At 47.6% G+C, this 21,080-nt stretch overlaps 1 protein-coding gene and 1 long non-coding RNA gene across 20 annotated transcripts in view; one reads left to right on the top strand and one right to left on the bottom strand.

The window, feature by feature from the left end:
• The window catches only part of Tcf7l2 (transcription factor 7 like 2), a 180,815-nt gene that overhangs the window by 57,507 nt on the left and 102,228 nt on the right, over positions 1-21,080 (bottom strand). For 5 of the 19 annotated variants that reach the window (XM_048807341.1, XM_048807342.1, XM_015494808.2 and 2 more), the window contains exon 1: positions 17,138-17,285. The exons of 10 other annotated variants lie outside the window; for them this stretch is intronic. In XM_048807341.1, the coding sequence (XP_048663298.1) occupies positions 17,138-17,188 (51 nt within the window). In that variant the 5' untranslated portion in view covers positions 17,189-17,285. Of the gene's footprint in view, positions 1-17,137; positions 17,287-21,080 lie in introns of those variants that run through there. 4 more of the 19 variants (XM_048807345.1, XM_048807356.1, XM_048807344.1 and 1 more) reach the window with 3 other exon arrangements.
• Positions 7,557-19,816, top strand: LOC125617994. The gene is made up of 3 exons (XR_007349198.1): positions 7,557-7,676; positions 13,215-13,220; positions 19,804-19,816. It is a non-coding gene; the product is annotated as an uncharacterized LOC125617994 (long non-coding RNA).

Below are 21,080 nucleotides of genomic sequence, written 5' to 3'. Positions count from 1 at the left end.
GCTGGACTGCAGTGTTATTTTTTCAAAACCGTCTTGTTTTTGTCTAGCACGTCTCTTCAAGGAAGTTTAAGAGAGACTCTACTTCTACTTCTCCTAATCAAATAAAGCCTTACATGACAACCCGCTTGATAGACAGAAAAACAACCCTGCAGGATCTGGAAGAACTGACCCTAGGCTGGTTGGTCGGGACTTTGAGCTAACGAATAGGAGGAAGAGGACGACTAATGGGACCCTGTGTGGTGCACACAGTGGAACCTTCCCGCATCCTCTCCCAAGAGCACCAGGACATCATTCCCTGATTCTATTCGTACTTATTCAGCAACTATTACACCCTGGCACTGTTCTGGTATTAGGGTTATTATATCAGTGACCCAAATGAAGAAGGCTCTGCCTGCAGAGAGCCTGAAAGGGACTCAACTACTTAGGACTGTCAACGAGCTCACATGGAACCTCCCAGAGTACCTGGATGGTGTCATTTACTTAAAGTCAACTAACAGAGAACCGAAACCAGTTCCATGACTACTCAGCCTCGTTTTCAACTCACTTTGATTCTTCTGTTCCCTAGAAAATAGAACTGAAAAGCTTGTTTCACTTACATGCTAGAGTAGAAGCACAAATTTTAATTCCCACATTTTTTTTTAAAGAATCTCAAATACTAAATTATACTATCAAATCACCTAACCACGAACTGCTGCTTTCACAGATTAGGACATTACGGACTTGGGGAACCTGGGGTTAGCGATCAGGTGCCCTTATTTTGATACCACCCGAAACTTAGAGAGCTTCTGGTTAATTTTGTGTGACCCACGCAGTTGGCCAAATTAGTCTATGATTGGGACAGAAACGTTCCTAGCACTCAGGGAGTAAGCACGAATACCAATTAACATGTTAATTTGGATTTCTCCTCTTTGACCCAATGCTTACTACAGGCTTTCTGGTACTTCCATATTTGATTCTAGGGCTTTAAAAAATGACATGTCAAACTATTGGATCGAACTCTTTAACTTTTTTAGCTGCTTTTCCAACTATAAATTAGGTAAAATATATAGATGTAAGGGTCAAGAATCTACTTGGTCCTCCCCTATAATTTCGAGCCAGTGCTACCTCTACCAAAGATGTGTATATATTATATGGTAAGTTAGTGCTATGTCCTAAGTGTAAACACACAGAACCAATTAAGCATTGGGAAAGTGCACAATAAATGTGGGCTGCAAATATACATATCAAAACACTACTACTATTAGGATACTTACGGTAGGGGGGACATTTTTGGGAAAACATCTTTAAAGAAAAAAAGACTCAGTAGACAATCTCAAAATATCTCAAAGAAAATGCTAGAATCAGAAATTCTTCAAGTATGGTTCCCAAAATTATTAAAAAGCTATTCAGACTGTGATGAGTTAATGAAAAAAGGTATTCGAACCTACTATATATAACTAAAAAATATTCGTTTTATTATCTAAAAAGCTACTACTTCCTAAAAAATATTAAAAATATTTTTAATCTGATCCAGCTCTATAAGAATTGATTTCTCTAAGAGAAGAGCTTCTTAAATTCAGAGGAAGAAGCCAAGAATTACCATGCTTGTTAAGATGAGGCTGACTAACATTTTTAACGTTTTCTAAACATGCCTCTTGATTGCCATCAACAAGTTAGGGATTTTCAAAATGTAAGCATAGAAAAGCTATTTTCTGTGTGAAATGATTTGTTGTAATCTTCAAGGAAGAGTCACTTTTTAAAACTCTATAAAAATATATACTCTGATCTACACCATGGTTTAATTAGGATAGTAAAAAGTATCAGAAAGACACAGGTAGAAGCAAAATGAGCTACACACATTCTTTCAAAAGACAGTCCATGCCAGTGTATCTAAGCCTCTTTTGTTTCCGAAGGCTGGGTGGGAGCTTTAGTTTATGCCCTTGAACCTCACACGGCCCTCTGCAAGGATACCTAACACATCATCATTCCTGGGATGTTGATATCACTGGCTCTATTTTACAGATGGCAAAACTGAGGCTCCTGGGGTTAGGGGGTCTAACTTATCCAGGGTCAGAGTTTGTACTCAAGTCGTCTGACCCTAGCCTTGTTCCTCCCAGTCCTTCAAGTCAAGACTCCATGGTAGAAATTTAGGGTGGAAAATGCCTGCACAGCAATTCTGAACCTTAAAAAAATAAAATAGTCCTGCCTCTGCTTAACACGTAACATTAGGCGTGTGTGTGTGTGTGTGCGCGCGCGCACGTGGGTGCGTGTTTGTGTGTGTACACACTGCAGGGGCAGGGATTGTAGCGGTTCCCTTTGCTAACTGAAGGGACAGTTGGCAAGTATAGCGGCACAATTAGTATAGATAAACCCTCAATAGCCTATCTGCCTTCTGATTTTTAAATAAACAAAGGCTGAATGCTGTAATTAAGATCAGAAGTGCCTCTGAAGGACCATATGGCAAAAGGGAAGTTAAATGAAAAAGTCACCAGCAGGGAATGAGGGGAGTTTGTTATTCCTAACGTGGAAGAAGTGATTTTTAAATGTTTTGAACTCTGATGCCTGGAGGAAAACAGCAACCTCCCTGCAGAAATGATGGCTGGGACCAAGTCTGTCCTGCAGGGGGCGCTGCATGCGCTTCCTGTCCAGGCGGACAGGGCCCAACCTAAGGATATCGAAAAGGCCAGGCATGCAGACACTGCAGTGTCCGGGCACACTGATGCCTGGAGGTCCCCCAGAGTCTTACTCCTTTCTTAATACTTAGAAAACAATGGCATCTCTATGCTCACAATGGCTTCAGTGTGAGCCCCTCCCCCCCACAATGGCCCCATTCAATCCCCCACCATGAGCGATTGCCCCAAGTTTAACAGCCTGTGTTAGGGGGGCACTGGGCATAAAAGGAGGTGTTTCCAGGTTCAGTGAACACTTTGCATCCATTCATCAGAGAAGGGACAAAAGCAATTCCCCACTTCACCTCGGGCAGGGCAGAGGCTGGGGGCTCCACCGTCCCCACCAAATGAACTTTTCCTGGGTTGGGGGGACCACACGATGTTCAGGGATGGTTGTGCAAACATGGTTCCTGATTATTTTTACCTCCAACTAAAGATATCTACATAAAAACCGCACGCTTTTGTTCCCCAAGAAGAGCCAAGGGAAACATTCTAGTGGGGAGTGGGACGGGGGCAAAGGAGAGAAAGGCTCTCAAGTAAAGACCCAAAAGGCCAACAGACGGTCCTAAGTGACATTTTATTAGGAAAGGAAGCCACCTCTTTCTTTAAAATTTTTATTGGGGTTCACTGCTATTTTTATTAAGAAATCTAATATTTATTTTGTAGAACTGTTTTAATTACTAAGTACCCAGGCCAGCAACACTTGACCAATGTAGGCTACTTTCTATCATGTGATGGAAAGCCTTGCTACTACCCCAGTTGGAAGTGAAACACCCTGATGTCCAACCATGCCTTTCAAGGTTGGAGTAAGAGTCCAAAGCCCCCAAGAGCTCTAGCTGGTCAATAAGGCTCTAGTGTGTTTGTTTGGGGTGGGGGACTGCAAAGTTTATACGAAGCACTAAGACTGGAGAGAGAAGTCATCCCTCCCTCCTCAGAGGGACATCCGCCCACCCCTTCACCCTGCCAAGTGGGACTAGTCATCCTAAACACAGCCCATTCCTGACCAACTCTTCAGGCTTTGGCAGGCCCAGCCCAGCTGTCATTCCAGGCCCAGTTTAGCATTACATAATGAGCGCCTGCTCCCATCTCGGGCTGCAAGTCAAAACAAACTTGCTGAACTCAACCCAGGGCACAAGCTTGTTTCCTGGTTACAGGACCTGGGACTGACTGCTAGCAGCAGACCAGAGCTCTTAGTTTTTTTTGTTTTTGTTTTTTGAAAGTGCAATATTAGATGAATTCTTGTACCTGTTCTCATTGTGGTCACCTCTGTCAGGACTGCTCTGACCTCAAGTAGTGGTGATCCAGAGCTTTATCATATACAGTGTCGGCATCAAACCTGTTCTCCAAGGATCGTTTTCACACGTTTCTATGTTGGCATTGTTAACAAAAGCCCAGAGAGCAACACTGTAAAAGCATCCCCAGATACCAGTCCTCTGGGAAAGAAGATGGTGGGTAAGAGACAAAATTCCTTGCCAAAGATGGGGTACAAGTTTATCCTTCAAAATACGTATTTCAATGATTATGGTTGGGTTTTCTGTATATCACTAAAAGCACAGTCATTGCTTGAAAAGTTCCCAGTACTCTTTACGTCTGAGGACCAGCTCCTGCAGTGGAGATGACCATGGTAATCCTCCTCAGTGTCACCACGAGCCTCCAGATCACATCAACACCCAGGGCACCCGAGAAAAATCAGGATTTCAAGTGGAAAATAAGTGAATTCATACTGAGCGCACTGAATTTCACACTCTAATCCAAGAAAGAGCTTAAAATTAATGGCACTTAACATGAATAGTTTACAAAATTAAACTCTGCCTTACACCAGGAGTGGCAGAGAGAAACCAATGGAAGAGAAAAACTAAGAGGTCCAGGTTCTCATCTTGAAGCTCTTGCTATGTGGCTATGCAACCGCAGGGTCTCAACATAGCACTCCGCTCTCCCTGAGCCTCAGTTTCCCAGGGTTGGAGAGAAAAACTGAGGAGGGGCAGGGCAGAGTCAATTCTCAGATTTTCCAGATTTGGAAACTGATTCTACCAACCCACCCACCCACCTCAACCATAGTGAAGAAATGGCCCTGGCCAGGGACAGCTGCTCCAGGGACTGTGTGCATTAACATTTATATTTCACTCAGACATGTCCACTTGCCTGGTCGCCAAGTTATTCTACTTGTCCTGCAACAGAAGCTCAGGCCCAAGGGAATATCTCAGCCCACTTGCACAATGACCTTACCTATTAGGTAACATTCAGTTTATTGCTATCTCCCAGCTATCTACGTAACCAGAAGACCGTCCCAGTTAATCACCCTAGACAATCTTTTTTTTTCCCCCAATCCTGGAGACGGGAAACTTTTATTAACAAATCAGGATTCTAATTACAAACAGGTACTGCCTAAATTCTAAGGGACTCCATGCTGAATAGCTCTAATTCACAACGCTTCTTAAATTATTTTGTTCTCTCTTTCTAAACTCTAAGAGGCTGGAATGTGCAAAGACCCTGAGCTGCCGGCAACCTGGATGGGATGCTTCTGGCAGTCAGGTATATATGGTAGATCTCCGGATAGGAAGAGGGACAGAGCAAAAACTTGATGTTGAAAGAGTAAGAATGCAAGAATGCAGTGAGAAACCCTAGGGGGGTAGGGGATAGGACCAAAGGGACACTGGTGGCCAAGCAGAAGCACAGAGTACAGAGGCAGAGAAATGGGCCTCACAGCATCAGGCTGTGTGCGGAACCCTATCCAGGGGAACTCCCAAACTTTGAAAGCGGAATTAGCCACAGACCCATTTTGTCCAACCATCCCAGATCCCACATTTGAACAATGTCCTCTTTATAAGACTGTCTTAAATATGTAGAAGATAGGTGTCTACTAATAGGACAACTTAGATTTTGTTTTTAATATAAAAAGGATATATAAACTCCAGATCAGGATTCCCAGCCTGTGTTAAGGCACCTGTGTCAATTTCACTGAAACGTCTATTTGCAGACTTCAAATCTGGGACTTAATGAATTACTAATGGCTTTCCTTGGCAGCCTCAAAACCAACTCACTCACACCACCATGGAGAGAGGTCTGAAACCAGAAGCTCTGCAGGTAGTTCCTTCTGGGGACTGCCTCACAGAAGGGCAGGCCTCTGTGGGAGACCCACTAGCAGCAGGATACAGTTCACGACTTCCAGCTAGAAGGCTCTCTTCTGCTCACGCCCTTTCCCCAGCAGAGGAGCAATGGGCCAGGTCCGCAGGCGTACTTACAAAACTTCTTTCTAGAAATGGCCAAGAGAACCTACATACCTGTACGGTCAAGTTCATGGCCTTTGTGACTTATTTTCGTGATCTTGCTCCCCCTGCCTTTCCCTCCTATTCCGAGGCTCTTGCCAACACTGCGGGAGGTGACCAGTCAGAAGTCAGATGGAGAAGCGGGGTCAGAGGACCCAACTGTGGCCCGCTTCGCATCACACCTTGAGTGTCCCTTCACTCCTCATCTGCCAAGCTCATGAGATGATGCCATCTTGCTTGCCAGAGCATCTGGTCTAGGAACCAGGCCCCAGCCAGTCAGAGAAGCAGAACAAGGAATCAGAGGGTCACCCAGCGAGCAACCAGGGGAAAGCCCAGGCGGTGCGGAGACATTCCAGATCCAGCTCCACTGGAAGCTCGCATCTACATTTTCGGCCACCTGCAAGACCACTGGGGCACTGTATTCTTCTGTCCTGGAAGTAGGGTATGGTAAACAACACTGTGGTACACAGCGTCCTCCCCACCCCGGAAAAAAAAAAAAAAATCCCTCCAATTACCCTGAAAGGGAAGGACAATAGGAGGCTGGCAGATGTGGGAGGGGTAAATCTCACTTCTGAGGCTCTCCCCCCAGAGCTACACAGCGCCCCTCCCCAGGGTCCAGATGACATCTATTAAGTTCAGGCACTGCTCCACAAGGGATCTTGGCCTCTGGCTATGAGAAGAATAGCATCAAAAAATTGCTTGCCAACAACCCATAAATTTAAACAAGTCAGGATGGCAAGAGGAGGCTGCCTGGGAAGCATCTCAGAAAAGTCAAAAGCGGGGTGGCTGGAAATGGGCCGCAGCCAGCAGCACCTCCAGCGCCATGTCCCTCCCCAGACCAGAAGCGCCCCGCAGACTCCCAGACCTCTGTGCTCATGTGACCACTTTCAGCCTTGCAGCAACTGGGTGGGGAGGGGGCTGTCGCAGGGTCAGCACATCTGGCTTGACCAGAGGTATCCAACTCAGATCCCAGCCATCCTCAGTTTTCAGAGGAGCAAGGGTGAGGGAGTCACAAGTAAGGGCCCTGATTTTATCAGCACACCAGTGGGGGCCACTTTGGGCATCAGAGCACAGTCCTAAGAAACCAAAACCCAGCCACTAGGTCAAAAGAGACCAGGCTTGCTCCTGCCTCAGTGATTCAATCCACACAATGGGAATGGCTGTGGCACTGCAAGGCCTCCTCCTCCCCTGCCCTCCCCCTTCCCCCACCCTCCTCCTCACTGAGCCACCACCATGGGCTGCGGAATGCACCCTCAAGGACCACACACTGCAAATACATGCTCATCCTCTCAGTACTCACACCCACTCACACAAGAGACATCCATTAATAAGTACAAAAAAATGCACGGTCTCCCCACAGCCATCTTGAGCATGGCAATCCCCACCCCCTTCACTGGCAACTGCCCCGAACATGGGTTGGTTCTGAATTTGGGCAAAGAGAGAAGTGCAAGTCCAGGGTCCCAGGCATCTGCCCACAGGAGCTCTGCCCCTCAAAGTGGACTCTGGGCTCTGAGTTCTAAGTTTTCGTGGTTCTACCAAGTGGCCCAATTTTTTTTTTCTTTCATAATTTGTGGGATCCAAGCGATTTTTGCTGTGGGTGGTAACAAGAGTTGAACTGTTTCTAATTATTTAAAAAACAAAACCACACACACAAAACAAAACAAAATTCAACATTGCCAACTGCTGAGAGACTCAGAAGCCACAACTTCCGGTAACCAGGACGTCCTCCAGTGATCATGAACCCGAGGTCTGGAGCACACGTGTGCGCAGAACTTCTCCCACAGCTGGGCCACTCACATGCCCCCAAACTCAGGGTGGCACAACAAGCGGGGGGGTGGGGGGGGTGGGCGGATCTCTGGCTTTGGAAGACTTTTAGAGCCCCAGGCTTCACATCCTGGTCCCAACAACTGCTCTCAGTGGAGCCATGGACAGAGAAGGGAGGGAGGGAGGAAGCCAGCCATGTTTTCCCCTCTCTGAAATAGGTGCTATCAGATAAGACAAAAACCTCCTGAAGTAAAGCCTGGTACACAGTAAACACTCGGTAAATATTAGCTACTTTCTTTTTTTATAAGAATAATTAGAATATCCGCGCACGGTGGCACACATCTGTAATCCCAGCGGCTTGGGAGGCTGAGACAGGAGGATCGTGAGTTAAAAGCCAGCCTCAGCAATGGCGAGGCACTAAGCAACTCGGTGAGATCCTGTCTCAAAATAGGGCTGGGGATGTGGCTCAGTGCTTGAGTGCCCCTGAGTTCAATCCCCGGTACCCACCCTCCCAGAAAAAGAAGAAGAAGAATTAGAATAATCCGTGGTTCCCTCGTGGTGGAGCTATAAGGGTGAAATAAGAGAACTTATGACAAGCTTCACCCAGCAGCTGAGGGATAACAGACTGGGTTGTTTTTTGTTTTAAAGAGAAAAGGTCTCCGTGTATTGTCTAAGTTGTCCTCAAACTCTGGGGCTCGAGTGATCCTCCTGCCTCAGCCTCCCAAGTAGCTGGGACCACAGAGCCAGGGGTTTTAATAGACGGAGGGCACTATTAACATTAAACCTGACCCACAGCCACCAGCACAGGGTTCAGGTTTCTCTCCTCCCGCTGAGGTGAATTAAAGGTCCAGATGCCAGCCAGTTTGCAGGTACTCCATCTGCTGTAGGTGCTCCTGATAAATGAAGGCAGGTACAGTAATTTCCGGGTTTTGCAGATGGAACACTCAGGCCTGAGCTGGCTCCATAAGCTGTCACTCAGCAGCTGTGAAACTGAGGCTGAATGCCTGGCGTGCAGATCCCATGCTCCCAACTGTCCCCTTGGACAGACCCCAACCGTAACTGACTTTCCATGGGGGAAGATATTTCCTTTCAAAAAAGGACTCACAAGATCTATGACTTCATCACCAATTCTGAAAGAGGGAATACCAAAATGGAGAGAAAGAAAACCCATTGACGGTGTCATTTAAAAGTCTCAGAGAATGCAGGACTTTCTCTGGACATTTCAACTGCAACTCCATGGCTCCATTCCAAATCACATTCAAAAAAAAATCCAGTACCCCTCCACTGACCAACCCTCATTTGCTGCCCACCTTGCTAATCATGCCCTGACGGTGGCAATAACTCGAACTGCAGACAGTCGTTTTTTTGTTAATGGAATTCTAAGCCCATCAGTTTTCAGCTGGTAGGATGAGAGAATCTTTCACTGTGTTTTTCTAAAGCAAATATTTAGTGCTTTCATCTTTTAGTGCCCTAACATGCAATCTGTCACCAAAATAAGAAAGAAAACAAAAACAAAAAAACACCTTCTCATGCGGGTGTTTGTAGAAATGATATCACGTTTTCGATGTCAATCAGACAAATGGCGCATGTGTTCGGAGTGGAGCTGATCATTTTGCATTCTGCCTTCTAGAGGCGCCTCTGAAAGAATCAAGACCCCACAGTCACACCTGCTCTGCGTATGGGGAGAAGGCCACCGCTGGGCAGCTCTGTCCTGCTAGGTGGCCGGGCTTGGGAAGCTTCATTTAATGTGTGTGTGTGTGTGTGTGTGTATGTTTTTAAATGAGAGCCATTCTTCGCCCACCGGGAGGACACCCCCCAACAGAAACCTGTTGCCAGACAACGGCCGTTTCCTATCATCAACTGTCCCTCCTCCAGGTAACCAGGGATGCTCTCCCTGCACCACATGCCAGATTCCCTCAGCCCAGCAAGGGCGAGGCAGGCCCCGGGGCCCAGGTGGGAAAGCTGGGTGAGAATGCTTTCTCCTGCTTCCTAGTGATTTAGATGCCACCAAGCAAGCAGGAGAGCTGCCGCCACCGTGATCTGGAGGCCACCTCTGCTCCCCTCCCCTACAACTCCCCACCCCCACAATCTCTGCCTGGGTCACCGCTCTTAACTTCTCAACTGGCTGCAATGGCAGGTCTCCAAGCAATTACCAAGACAGGGATTAGATTGCACAAGAATTTACATGTGTGTGACTGCTGTTACCTTGAACAGCAAAACGCATGGCAGAAGCATCATCTTCAGTTCACTTGAGTGTGACACTCTGAGCTGGGGACCTTGCAGGTCACCTCTCATCATTTCCCAAGAGGATGACAAGCGCACATGTAGGATCCTCCCCCAAACATACATTCCTTCATTTCCCTTTTCTCTAGCAAGGCCCAAGTTCTGATCAACAGGCCGGGAAATGGAGACTCTGGCCTCCCAAGCACGTGCCAGCTTGTTCCAGAGTCTGGGCGGGGATGGAATGCACCAGGATTGGGAGAGCGACTCCAGTGCTCCTAATCTCCTAACTCCTGGTTTCATCTAAGTGATGGGACAAGTGAGGACAGCCTGGGAGAACCAAGCTGGGTCAACAAAATCTACAGATTACATTCCATCATCGTTGTTGCCACCATGCCCAAACCCAGGTGACCTGCCCTGCATCTCTGAAGAATAATCTAGATAATTCAAAGCAGAGTGCTCCAAAACACATTTCACGTCCCTTGCTGCCTCTAGGGTCAGCAATCACATATCACCTTCACTAATTATGTTTTTAGTTGGCCACCATCAGCAAAGCTAATTGCAGAATGAGGTCTAATTCTCCGAAATCCACAAGGTGGCCCAGAGCATTCCAGACGTAGAGGCAAGAACAGTTCAGAATGAGGCATGGAAAATCCCAGCAAGAATTGTCCGTAACTGACTAGCTGGCAGCCCAGACAGCAGAGTGTAGGGAGGTGTCGCTGTTCTGTGCACTGTGTATGGCGCAGGAGATAGTTACACAAATGTATGTGAAAACTCATAGAAATGTAAAGCAAAAGAAAAAGTCACTTTTACTGTAAGGTATATCTTAAAATGATGATTTTTATTTTTTAATCCCACATCTCAAAAGAAACCTTGTCCTCAAACCGTAAATGAGGGTGTATGTAATGAGTGTAAATCCAACAAGCACACAGCTGCAGACGCCAATCCAAGACCCACTGAACCTGGTGTGAGTGTACTTTGCTGTTCTAAGCAGGACACAACCCAGGCGAAACTGGTGTCCTCTCCGACATAAACACATCCATATGCAGTGTGGGCCAAAGCCCATGGCAGACACCACGGTCCACACCAAGAGGCAGAGCAGGAGATGATGCACCTCCCCTCTGGAATGACACATTTATGAGTTCCATGAAAGAGGCCATAAGCCAGCCTCCCTCTCACCTCGGCCCACCTTTCTCATGGGTTCTTGTGAAACTGGCAACCGCAAAGAAACTTGTCCAACAGACAGGGCTGTGACAACCAATGACCTGGACGTCCCTCTGAGTGGTTACAAGTTTCTTCTACTTTCTACTTAAGAGTTTTCTTATTTTCCAGGGGAAAGAAGGACTTCTCACCTGTCACCCTGGCACCAGACAAAACAGGGGCCTACCAGAAACCCAGGGGGCAGGAGCAGGGCCGAGCAGTACTGACCGAGAGCCTCCACAGTCCCGCTGGACCCACCCAGTAGATCAAGTTCAATCTAGTGCCATCTCACACCAACTCCTAAGCGGCTGCCACCAAGGACAGGGTGGCCATGGGGGAGGCCAGAGAAGCTTGACAGGCCGGGTGACCAGGGGCTTGGGAAATGAAAACAGTGGGCTGACCATGTGTCCTTCAGTTACCCCAGAGTTCTTCCCACTCCCCTTGACTCTCATTTCTTCTTTCTCTGGTGTCCTTTGTTCCTTCCTTGTCCCCACCCAAGGTTCTGAAAGGAACTAGCTTTTCCGAAACAGAAACTTTCTCTCTGAGCACAAAGGGGCCTAATGTAGACCTTCCCAGGAACCACTCTGGTCTCCTACGGCTCTGGCCACCGAGGCTGACTTGAGCTCACTCAGAGTGGCCTCGCCAGGGACAGAGGGGCACTCAGAGGAACACACCTCCCCCCCCCAGAAGGTTCTGAGAAGTTAAAATTGTGTGGCTGTCCAAAGGTCACCTCTTTCCTCATTGTCAGCCCAAGTACAGGGGATCAGACGTTGATGAGGAAGGACGGCCATCGTGGGGACTGTATTCTACCACCATGCTTCTTCCTAAACTGGGGGGAAGAAAAATTAACTACTGATTTTTTTTTAATGCAAACAGGTTTGAAGTAGCCTTTCAGAGAAATAAATGACAGGAAAAACTGGAACGTATCGATGAAGCATGAAAGGGGATGTGTCTCCCTGTATAGTCTCTCGCTAAACTAGCAGGAGTTGATGCCGTTAAGGTTCACCGGACACACAGATGAGGAAAGATTAAAGACTAGGACCTTCCACATTGCTCATGTAATAATAACAACTGCCCTTAATAAAAATGAATTAACTAGATACCAGAGTCTGGGCTGAGATATGGTTCCCCCTTTCCAAATCCTGAATACCGACCTCTCTGACATGATTGAAGGGATCAGTAATAGGACAGGACTGCCACAGAGCTGCCACACCAGAGAGGCCAGCCAACAGGACAGCATGAGAACCACCTGTGGAAAGCACACACGGGCCCCAGGTCCTGACCTCACATCTTCATGTTGGGAGCCTGACAGGGAGAGTCATAAGGCCAATTGACTAAAAGCCAACCTGCCACCTTATGGGATTTACAAAAGGGGAGGATGCAAAACAGTAGGTTGTGTGAATGACAACATGCCACACACCAGAGGCCTAAGGCCTAAGGCTTCTCTCCTGATGACCTTTGTCACATGGATGCAAAGAAAAATATGTGACTCACAAAGAATGGGGAAAATGGACACGGCTGAGATAAGAGCCAAGGATACAGCCTGTGGCAGGTTCTGGGTGGGCCCACCAGGCCTGCACTCAGGGCGGGACAGCATCGCCATCTCCCCACCGACAGTGCTCAGAAGACCCCTCCACACACTGCGTCTCCTACCTAGTGCACAGAGCGAGACGACCAGCACTCACAGTGGCCTCTCTTCAGTCCATGGAATGGCAAACACAGAAACAGGCCTCGGATCCCCTCCCTGTCTGGTCCGTGCCTGATAAGTCGGGTGGAACTACGGGGTGCTCCCCAGTGATGGGGAACGTGAACTCACTGAGGCCTTGGAAGCACACAGCTGGGTCCTGTAGGACACTTACACCACTGGAGCAGCTGGAGAAAACCCACACGCTCACTTAAACTCACAAGTAAAGAAGCTTTGCAAACAGAGAATGTCCCGCTGGCCATCCCCCACAATGAGCACAGGCGGGAGGTGGGGTTTTGCTGGTCCACTTTTTCACAGAACGACCCAAGGAAGCCCTGGGCCACATACATCATGAGAGCATTATAGAAAGTTCCAGAGCACACTGTCTTCCCTATTTTCAACTTACACCCTCTGGCCACGACACTGTGACAGCAGAACGTGGAGGATGGTCTGTTTGCTTTGGGGCAAGGGCCAAGCGCCTTAAGGGGTGACCAATCCTAGAGTGGACAACCACTGAAGCTTCAGGAAGAGTCTTCCTGGCTTACGGGGGAACGTGTTTCTGTTAGAGAGAGATGGAAAACAAGTACACTACAGGAGCCTACCTATGTCTTTTAAAGCACATTTTTGGAAAAGTGGGAGGAAGTTAGGTTAAAACACTGACTTTGCCCTTCAGAGGTGCTCTTGCTGTGCTCACCCTACTTCTCTATTGGTGGGGAGACAAGCTGAAAGTTTTAACTTGGTGGAACCCTGGCTAACCCAGAGCCATAATGCAGGGATTTACACATTAGTAAAAACTTCCTTTATTATGCACTATGTTGTGTAAATCCAGATTTTCCATACATAACATGTACTGAGAAATAAAGTAACCAGGAAATGAAGTAATATCTATATTTGTTTCAAATGACTAACAAGCAAAAATAAAACTCTGGCCATAATACCATGCTTTTTAGAAATCAGACATATAATAAGCCACAGATTTATAGGATGTGGTCTAATAAACCTAAGAAAAGTTTCATTTCCTCTCACCAAACTGGTTAACTCCCTGTCTATGTGACTAGCTTTGCAAATTTAGCAGAAGTCTCTTTTTCCCCTTAAATTTATAGGCTGGGCAGTTAATGAGCAAGTAGCAGCAATAACGTGCCCCCTTCTGAACATGCTCGCTCGTAGTGTTTGCACGCACACACACCCCCCTCCTCAACACTGGCAAAGGGGCAGGCCGACGGCAACAACCAAAACTCCAAAAGGGGCAGGGTACCATCTTGTTAATCCCCAGCCCCTGCTCAGGAAAAGTTCACAGAACCCCCAAAGAGGAAGGAAGCAGGGAATAAGGGAAGGGCTGGACAAAGAACTTTTTAAAAGTTTGTTTGCAAGTATTTCAGTGGAAATGGTATTGACTAAGCAATTACAGGAAAAAAACATTTTCTTTCTTATCTGAATGTAGCTATGCCATGGGTCACACCCTATTATTGTCACTATTCAGCACGTTAATAGCCCCAATGCAATGACTTTGTGTGGCTAGCTTTAAAATGTACATGAATAGCTAACTAAAAAGAGGTGACTCATGCCTGCCCAGGTGGGTGTTGACTTTCTTAGTCATATTTACTAGACTAGTCCATAACCTGCTGAAGGGTTAGAACCAAGCTGAACTTCAAAGAAAGAGGGACAAGAGACACGGAATTTCAAACAGGGATGGGGCACAAGGTATCTCCCGGCGTGAGACTGGAAACTACAAACTTGGATGTCCCAAATCAAAACTTCTCCCCCAGCTCCCAAGGGGGTCAGGTGAAAAGAGGACAAAGGTATTCTCCATTAGCAATTGCAGGATGGCTGGCTGAGGGGAAGGCCCTGGACCATGGACAACAGCCATGGTCTTTCATTAACAGCGTTTTATGGTCTGCATTCTCTGACTGTGTGATCTTAGGCAAGTTGCTTAATCCCTCTGTGGCTCAGTTATCTTGTTTGCAAAAGGAATAATTACAGAGCCTCCCCTTCCTGGGGCCGTTGTCAAGTTATGAACAGTTTATAGAGCCTGGCTGAGGTACCGGGTAGAGCAGGCCTGGCTGGGATGCCACTGCCACCCCTCTTACACACAGGGCATTGCATTGTGAAGCAAGCTCCTTGACGCAGAGGCAGCAGACACTGGGCTCACACCTGGTTCTCCTGAGCACCAATCCCATGTGGCTTCCCCAGAGCCTCTTCCAGCCCACCCATGCTACAGACTGGGAATTTCACACTCCAGCAAAATCCCCAAAGTAGCAAGTACTAAGAATGCTAGATCTGAATCCCCTGGAAACCATATAGACAGAAACACAGGCGATCGCCCACCCCACAGTGGCAACATGTGTGGAATTCCCTGAGAACTCTGATGGTCCACACTGGCTCTGTCCCCAAGCATCCACTTCATGTGCAGCCCATGAGAGGGGGGAAACTGAGGCACAGAGCAGTCCGGTACCTTGGCCAAGTTGGTAGGGTCTTTGCGTGACTTCTGTGCCTGGCCTACTCACAGTTCCATGGATTTAGACCTAATCCTGGAAATGTGGCTTTCTGGCACCTGCCTGGGAGATGTTTCTCTGTTCCAAGGACAAGACTGATAAATGCTCGTGGCCACTGGCGCCAGGGATCTAATCGGCCCCTGCAGATCTGGAGTTATAAGGAAGAAAGCAGGCTTTCTGTTTCGGTTTCCTCAAACTCGACATGGGCGCCTGGTTCTCCTTTATCTACCTCCTAACTCTGACCAAAGATTAATGAGTGACCACTTGCCAGGTCCTGGTGGAGGGAGAGCCATAGCCTCAGCTATCAATGCTCACTAAAGGCTGACCAGGGGCAGGCTGCCCAAGAAAAGCCGTCCACTGACCACGGTTACTGCACAAGGGCTGAATATGTACATGTACCCAGGATCAGGAGGGCACAGGCATTGGTCCAAGGGCAGGGCAGGGGTGAGACAGCACCCTGCCATCTCCTGCTAGATGCCCATCTGGAGGGATTAGGGTTAGGGAAGGGTTAGAACGAAGGATTTCCATGGGACACCAATGCATAGAATTACTGACCAGAATTGATACCCATTCTGGTATCAGAAAAGCGTTCTCAGTGCCATCGCAACCAGATGAGAATAAAACTGCAACACTGTTAAGTTACAATCCCACTTTTAGAGTTTTTAAAGTTTACGCACATGAATGATAAGGGGGGAAATGCACCCAAATATCAATAGATAATAAGTAAGAGCATGGATGTTTACATTTTCTTTGCTTTTTTCATGTTTTGAAGTTCTCTTGAATACATGACTCAAACTACAGCAAGCTCTTAAGACAACTGACTGCACACCTCTCTCTGAAGGTAAGACATATGCATACTACCTGCCGGAGAAAGCACAATAACTGTCCCAGCAGCCTTAACACATAGCACAGCACCCGGCACTGAGTAGGGATATAATAACTGTTTTTACTTGTGTATGCGTGTCTGTGTGTGTGTGTGTGTGTGGGTGTGGTGCTGGGGATTAGAACCCAGGGCCTTGTGTGTAAGAGGCGAGTACTCTACCAACTGAGCTGTATCCAGAGCCCACAATAACTGTTTTAAAGGATAGACATTTCACTAATTGGCTCATGAATATTCACTTTTCTTTAAAAGAAAAACTAACATTAGTACTAAGTCATTTGCTGTTTCAGGGTTACTTTAAAATTTTTTATCTGCATTGACTTTTGCTTTCCTGAAGATAAAAGCATGTTCTAGATGTTCTTTTCTTTGGGACTACTAATTTGAAGAGAACTGTCACTCCCAAGCACAGAACAGTGTGGGGTATTGACGCTGTATTGAATTATTTAAAGGAAATTCACAATGCTTCCTGTCCTTGGAGAGCAACATCTGTGAGAAGCGCCATTCACATCCGCCTCCAGTAGGAATCCTTGTGGAGGAGTGAGCATTTCTCAGCACCCTGAATTTTAAAAGGAAATCTATAATTTCTAAATTACTCATAACAAAGGCAACGCTCAGGTGAGAGCTTCCTTCTCCTGGCAGCTGTGAGGAGCCCAGGAAATTCCTTCCTGGGGGCCAGGTTTCATGGGACAGTGCGCTCATCACTCCCAAAGCCCTCGGGGACGCTACGTCCTGTCACGTGCCTTTATGGAGCAGGCACCTTGAGCTCGAGGTGGCACCACCCTCACCCAACTCTTGTAAACCTGCATTTTTATGGGACAACATCCCTATAGCAGACAGCACACCAGACATCATGGCGCCTGACATGACAGTGACCCAGGCTGGTGGCGGAGGGATGGCCCTGCCCTAGTGCAGGTAAACTCTGGATGGGCAGTTTCATTTCAGAGCTGGCTCATCTCATACCGTCATTCTGCTCCGAGACGTACCTCCAAACACCAGGGCTCCCCAACCTTTTGTAAGGAGTGGCTCCTTTTCATGTCCCTGAAGACTTGAGTGCTGACAGTGAAGTCTGAGGGGGGGTAGAAGTGCTGACAGTCATGTCCCTGAGTGCAGCAAGGGAGGGGGCTCTGCTGCCAGGAAGAAAGGGGAACAGAGTAAGGCTCGGGAGGGAGGGGACGCGGTCCCCGCGGCACAGCCCCAGCCTGACTGCCTACCCTACCCACGATTCTCTAGAAGCTCCTAATGACCAGGGCGATAGTTCCCAGCATGAACCCCAAACTCTTCCACCTCCCTGCCATTCGGACGGAGGTCCCACCGAGGACCAATACGACCTCCTCCATGCAGCCTTCCCACCGTCCCCAGCCCACCCACCCCGACAGACAGGGCCACTCCCTCCTGGGGCCTCAGGGAGCCTCCTGGCTGCAGCCCCCTTAACTTACCTTCCTGATTCTTCTGTTAGTCTGAACTATGTGATACGCTGATATTTCTGCCCCCCAAACACAGTAATTTACAAATGGCTGCATTCGACACTCTGTTTGGGAATCTTGTCTGTCTTAACACCTATTCCTCTGCCAGACTCTTAGTCTCTGGAAAGAAGCAACGGCACCACCATCCCTGGACCCCTCACAAGATCAGGCAGCCCATGCCTGGAGTCCTCAAATTTCCACCCACTGGAGACCAGCCCAGGCGCCTCCACATGCTCTCCTGCCTCCTCTACCTAGAGCCCTCCACGGGCTTTCCATCCGTCCTCAGCCACTCTTCTAGAGAGGAGTGTGGTGCCCATCTTACAGAGGGGGAAACTGACTCAGAGACGTTAAGGAGCATGCCCAAGGTCACAGAGCTAGTAAATGGCAGAGGGAGCACGAGGACCATGTTTCAGTCAACTCAGGTATGACAGCTGTGTGCACCCGTCTGCTTTGAAGATGTTGATTGCATAGGCAGGGCAGAGAATTCAGGGGTACGATTTAGGGGTGCAAAGAACAACCTGGGGCCCTACAAACAAGAAATAGCATTCTAATTTTCTTTTTTAAGAAGCTAATGTCTATGCCCTGGATGCTCTTCATAAAAGATACATGCCTTCTCTTTTATGCTTTTTATGATTTTTACATGAAGGAAAATCCCATCAACAATTTTTTTTCACCCTCCTTAATTCTCAATAATAATAATAATTCAGGACTAGGAATATAAGGTGGAGTACAATGCTTAACAACTTCCGTGCTCTGATATTCACTATCAGAATGAATGTGGTGGGTACAGATGATTCTGGAAGATAGGAAATCAAAGAAAACAAAGGACAGATCTCTAAAATAGCAGGCACAATTCTGGAACAGTTTCCAGGGTGCCCTGAGTTTTTCCAGGTGAATTAAAACCATCCATAGGCAAACTGAGCTTCCCAAATGAGAAGGGGCTGCTCTGCCTGAGAACTGGACCTCTCAGGGCCAGGCTGCAGCTGAGCACCAGAGGGAGCAGGCACCCTGCCCCGTGGGCTCCCACCCCCATCTGGGACGCACAGACCCCCGCCCGCCTCTCTGCACAGCACTCACTGGTACCCAGACTTGAGTCATGAGTCCGTGTAGGGACCAGCCCACTTTATGACAGAGGTGATCCAACTCCGCCTAGTCACAGCAGTGACTCACCTTCAAGGCAACATGATTTACCCTCCTACTGTTTCTAGAAGGAAGCAGGGACACCAGGGTTCAATCTTTGCCTACCTGCTCTGTGTTCTAACACAATGCTGGGGGAGCAAAGAAGGGCTTCCAAGGATAAGTGCAAGGATCGCAGGGACCACCTCATCTTGACCATCCCAAGCTACTTCCTCGTGACCTGCACTCTCACCAGGATCTGTGCCTTATGAGGAAATGGGCATGTACGCATACCTCAGTAGAGACCTAGATACTCTTATCTAGGAACCTGGGAACCTCAGAGCCCAATTTTTAGGTCACAATCAGTAACCCTACCAGCTTTGAACTTGGAGGATTTGCCTTATCCCCATCTTCTCTAATGGGCCTACCCTGCTTTTCTCTGTATTTTGATATCTGTAATTATTCATTTCTAATCCTACTGCAGAACGCAAAGTCTTAAGAAACATTAAACTTCGGGGTGTATAAAGAATCTTATATAAACTATTTGAATGTATACATGAATATAAAATCATTTTACACCATGAGAGCTATAACTAAGTCTCCTCTGAAGAACATGAGATTCTGAAGATTGACAGGTTCACGTCCGAGTCTTCTCAGCAGCCATTCATAACTACTCTGGAATTCCTCATTATTTAGGAGGCCCCACCCTGACTCCTGGGCTGAGGTGGGTGTAGACATCTCCCCCAGCTCTAGCTATAAAGCAGCTAACTTGGCCCAAGGACAAGTGGCACACTGCAGCCTCTTATCAAAGGCACTAGTCCAGAATCAAGGTCACAGACATGGGAGGAGATAAGATCTCTCTGGACTTGAGCAAACCTCTATGCAACGAAGCCAACGTGGAGGAGAACAGAGCCAAGAGCTGGTAGAGAGTGGTCCTGGTACAGAAGGCCCTGGGCCTGGTCATGCCTGACAGGTCTCCTACCTCCTACTTCCCAGTTATGGATCAACACACTTATTTTCTCAGACTAGTTTGATATGGGTTTGGAGATAGAAGAATTAGGAGTAAACAGTCCAGTCACCTTCGTCTGACTGGCCTCAGTAACTGTCCATCTATGAGCCAAGTGGTAATGTAGAAAATACTGGAGATGTTCCAGAGAAGGAAGGCCACAGAGGTCCTGCTCCTGGCACAATGGCAGGACTGCAGCAGACATTTGGTACTTCGTGAAGAATGAATGTACCTTGCAACCAGACGCTAGAAATGGGGGAGAGGGACTTGGCATCCACAGACCTACTGGAACTACCCTGAAAACTACCAAAGAACTGGCAGCACTTGCCCTAGTTCAAAAAGTAGGTGCAGCTGGGAGTGGTGGTGCACACCTGTAATCCCAGAGACTAGGGAGGCTGAGGCAGAAGGATTCCAAGTTCAAAGCCAGCCTCAGCAACTTAGTGAGGCTCTGAGCAACTTAGAGACTTAGTCTCAAAATAAAACTAAATAAATATAAAGGGTGAGGTGGTGGCTCTGCCGATAGAGTGGCTCTAGGTTCAGTCCCAACAACAAAAACAAAGAGAGTCCTTAATGTGTATGTTACTGGGAGGGTGTTTTGGATGAGTTTAACATTTGAATGAACTGAGTAAAGCAGACTGGCCTCCCTATGTGGATGGGCCCCATCCAATCAATTGAAGGCCCGAAGAGACCTTCAAGGTTGACGCCATAATGGAGGGGAACATCAGTTTCTTCCTGCCTTTGAACCTGACTGAGACACCATCTCTCTCCCCAGCTCTCCTAGTTCTCAGGCCTTGGCTCCAACTTAACCACTCTCCTGGGTCTCCCACAGGCCAACGGCAGATCCTGGGACTTCTCAGCCTGCACAGCTGGGCAAGCCTATCCCTCAGGCTAGGCCCCTTTCGGCATAGCCACCCATCCACCCTGTTGCTCTGTCTCTGGAGAAACCTGACACATACTTTGGGTTGGTTGTGTGTTCTCTCATCTAAAGCAGAGGGAAAAGATGATGCATGAAAATTCTGAAATCAGAATTTTAAAATGGAATGAATCTTAGAAATCACTTAATTCTTTTTTTCTCTTTTTTTTTTGGGGGGGGGGGGTCGTTTTTTGTACTGGGAATTGAACCAAGGGGTACTTTACCACTGAGCTACATCCCTGGCCCTTTTTATTTTTTATTATGAGACAGGATTTCCTAAGTTGCTGAGGCTGGTCTTGAATTTGTGATGCTCCTACCTCTCAGCCCCCCAAATCACCAAGATTACAGGTATGCACCACATCTGCCCCAACCTCATTCCCCTAACCTCAATCTTCTTAAGTCTAGGTGTAAAAGGACACACCCAGGTC

Source organism: Marmota marmota, unplaced genomic scaffold (genome assembly GCF_001458135.2).
Source record: "Marmota marmota marmota unplaced genomic scaffold, marMar, whole genome shotgun sequence".
Lineage (NCBI taxonomy): Eukaryota > Metazoa > Chordata > Mammalia > Rodentia > Sciuridae > Marmota > Marmota marmota.
This window is presented reverse-complemented; position numbering and strand designations above follow the sequence as displayed.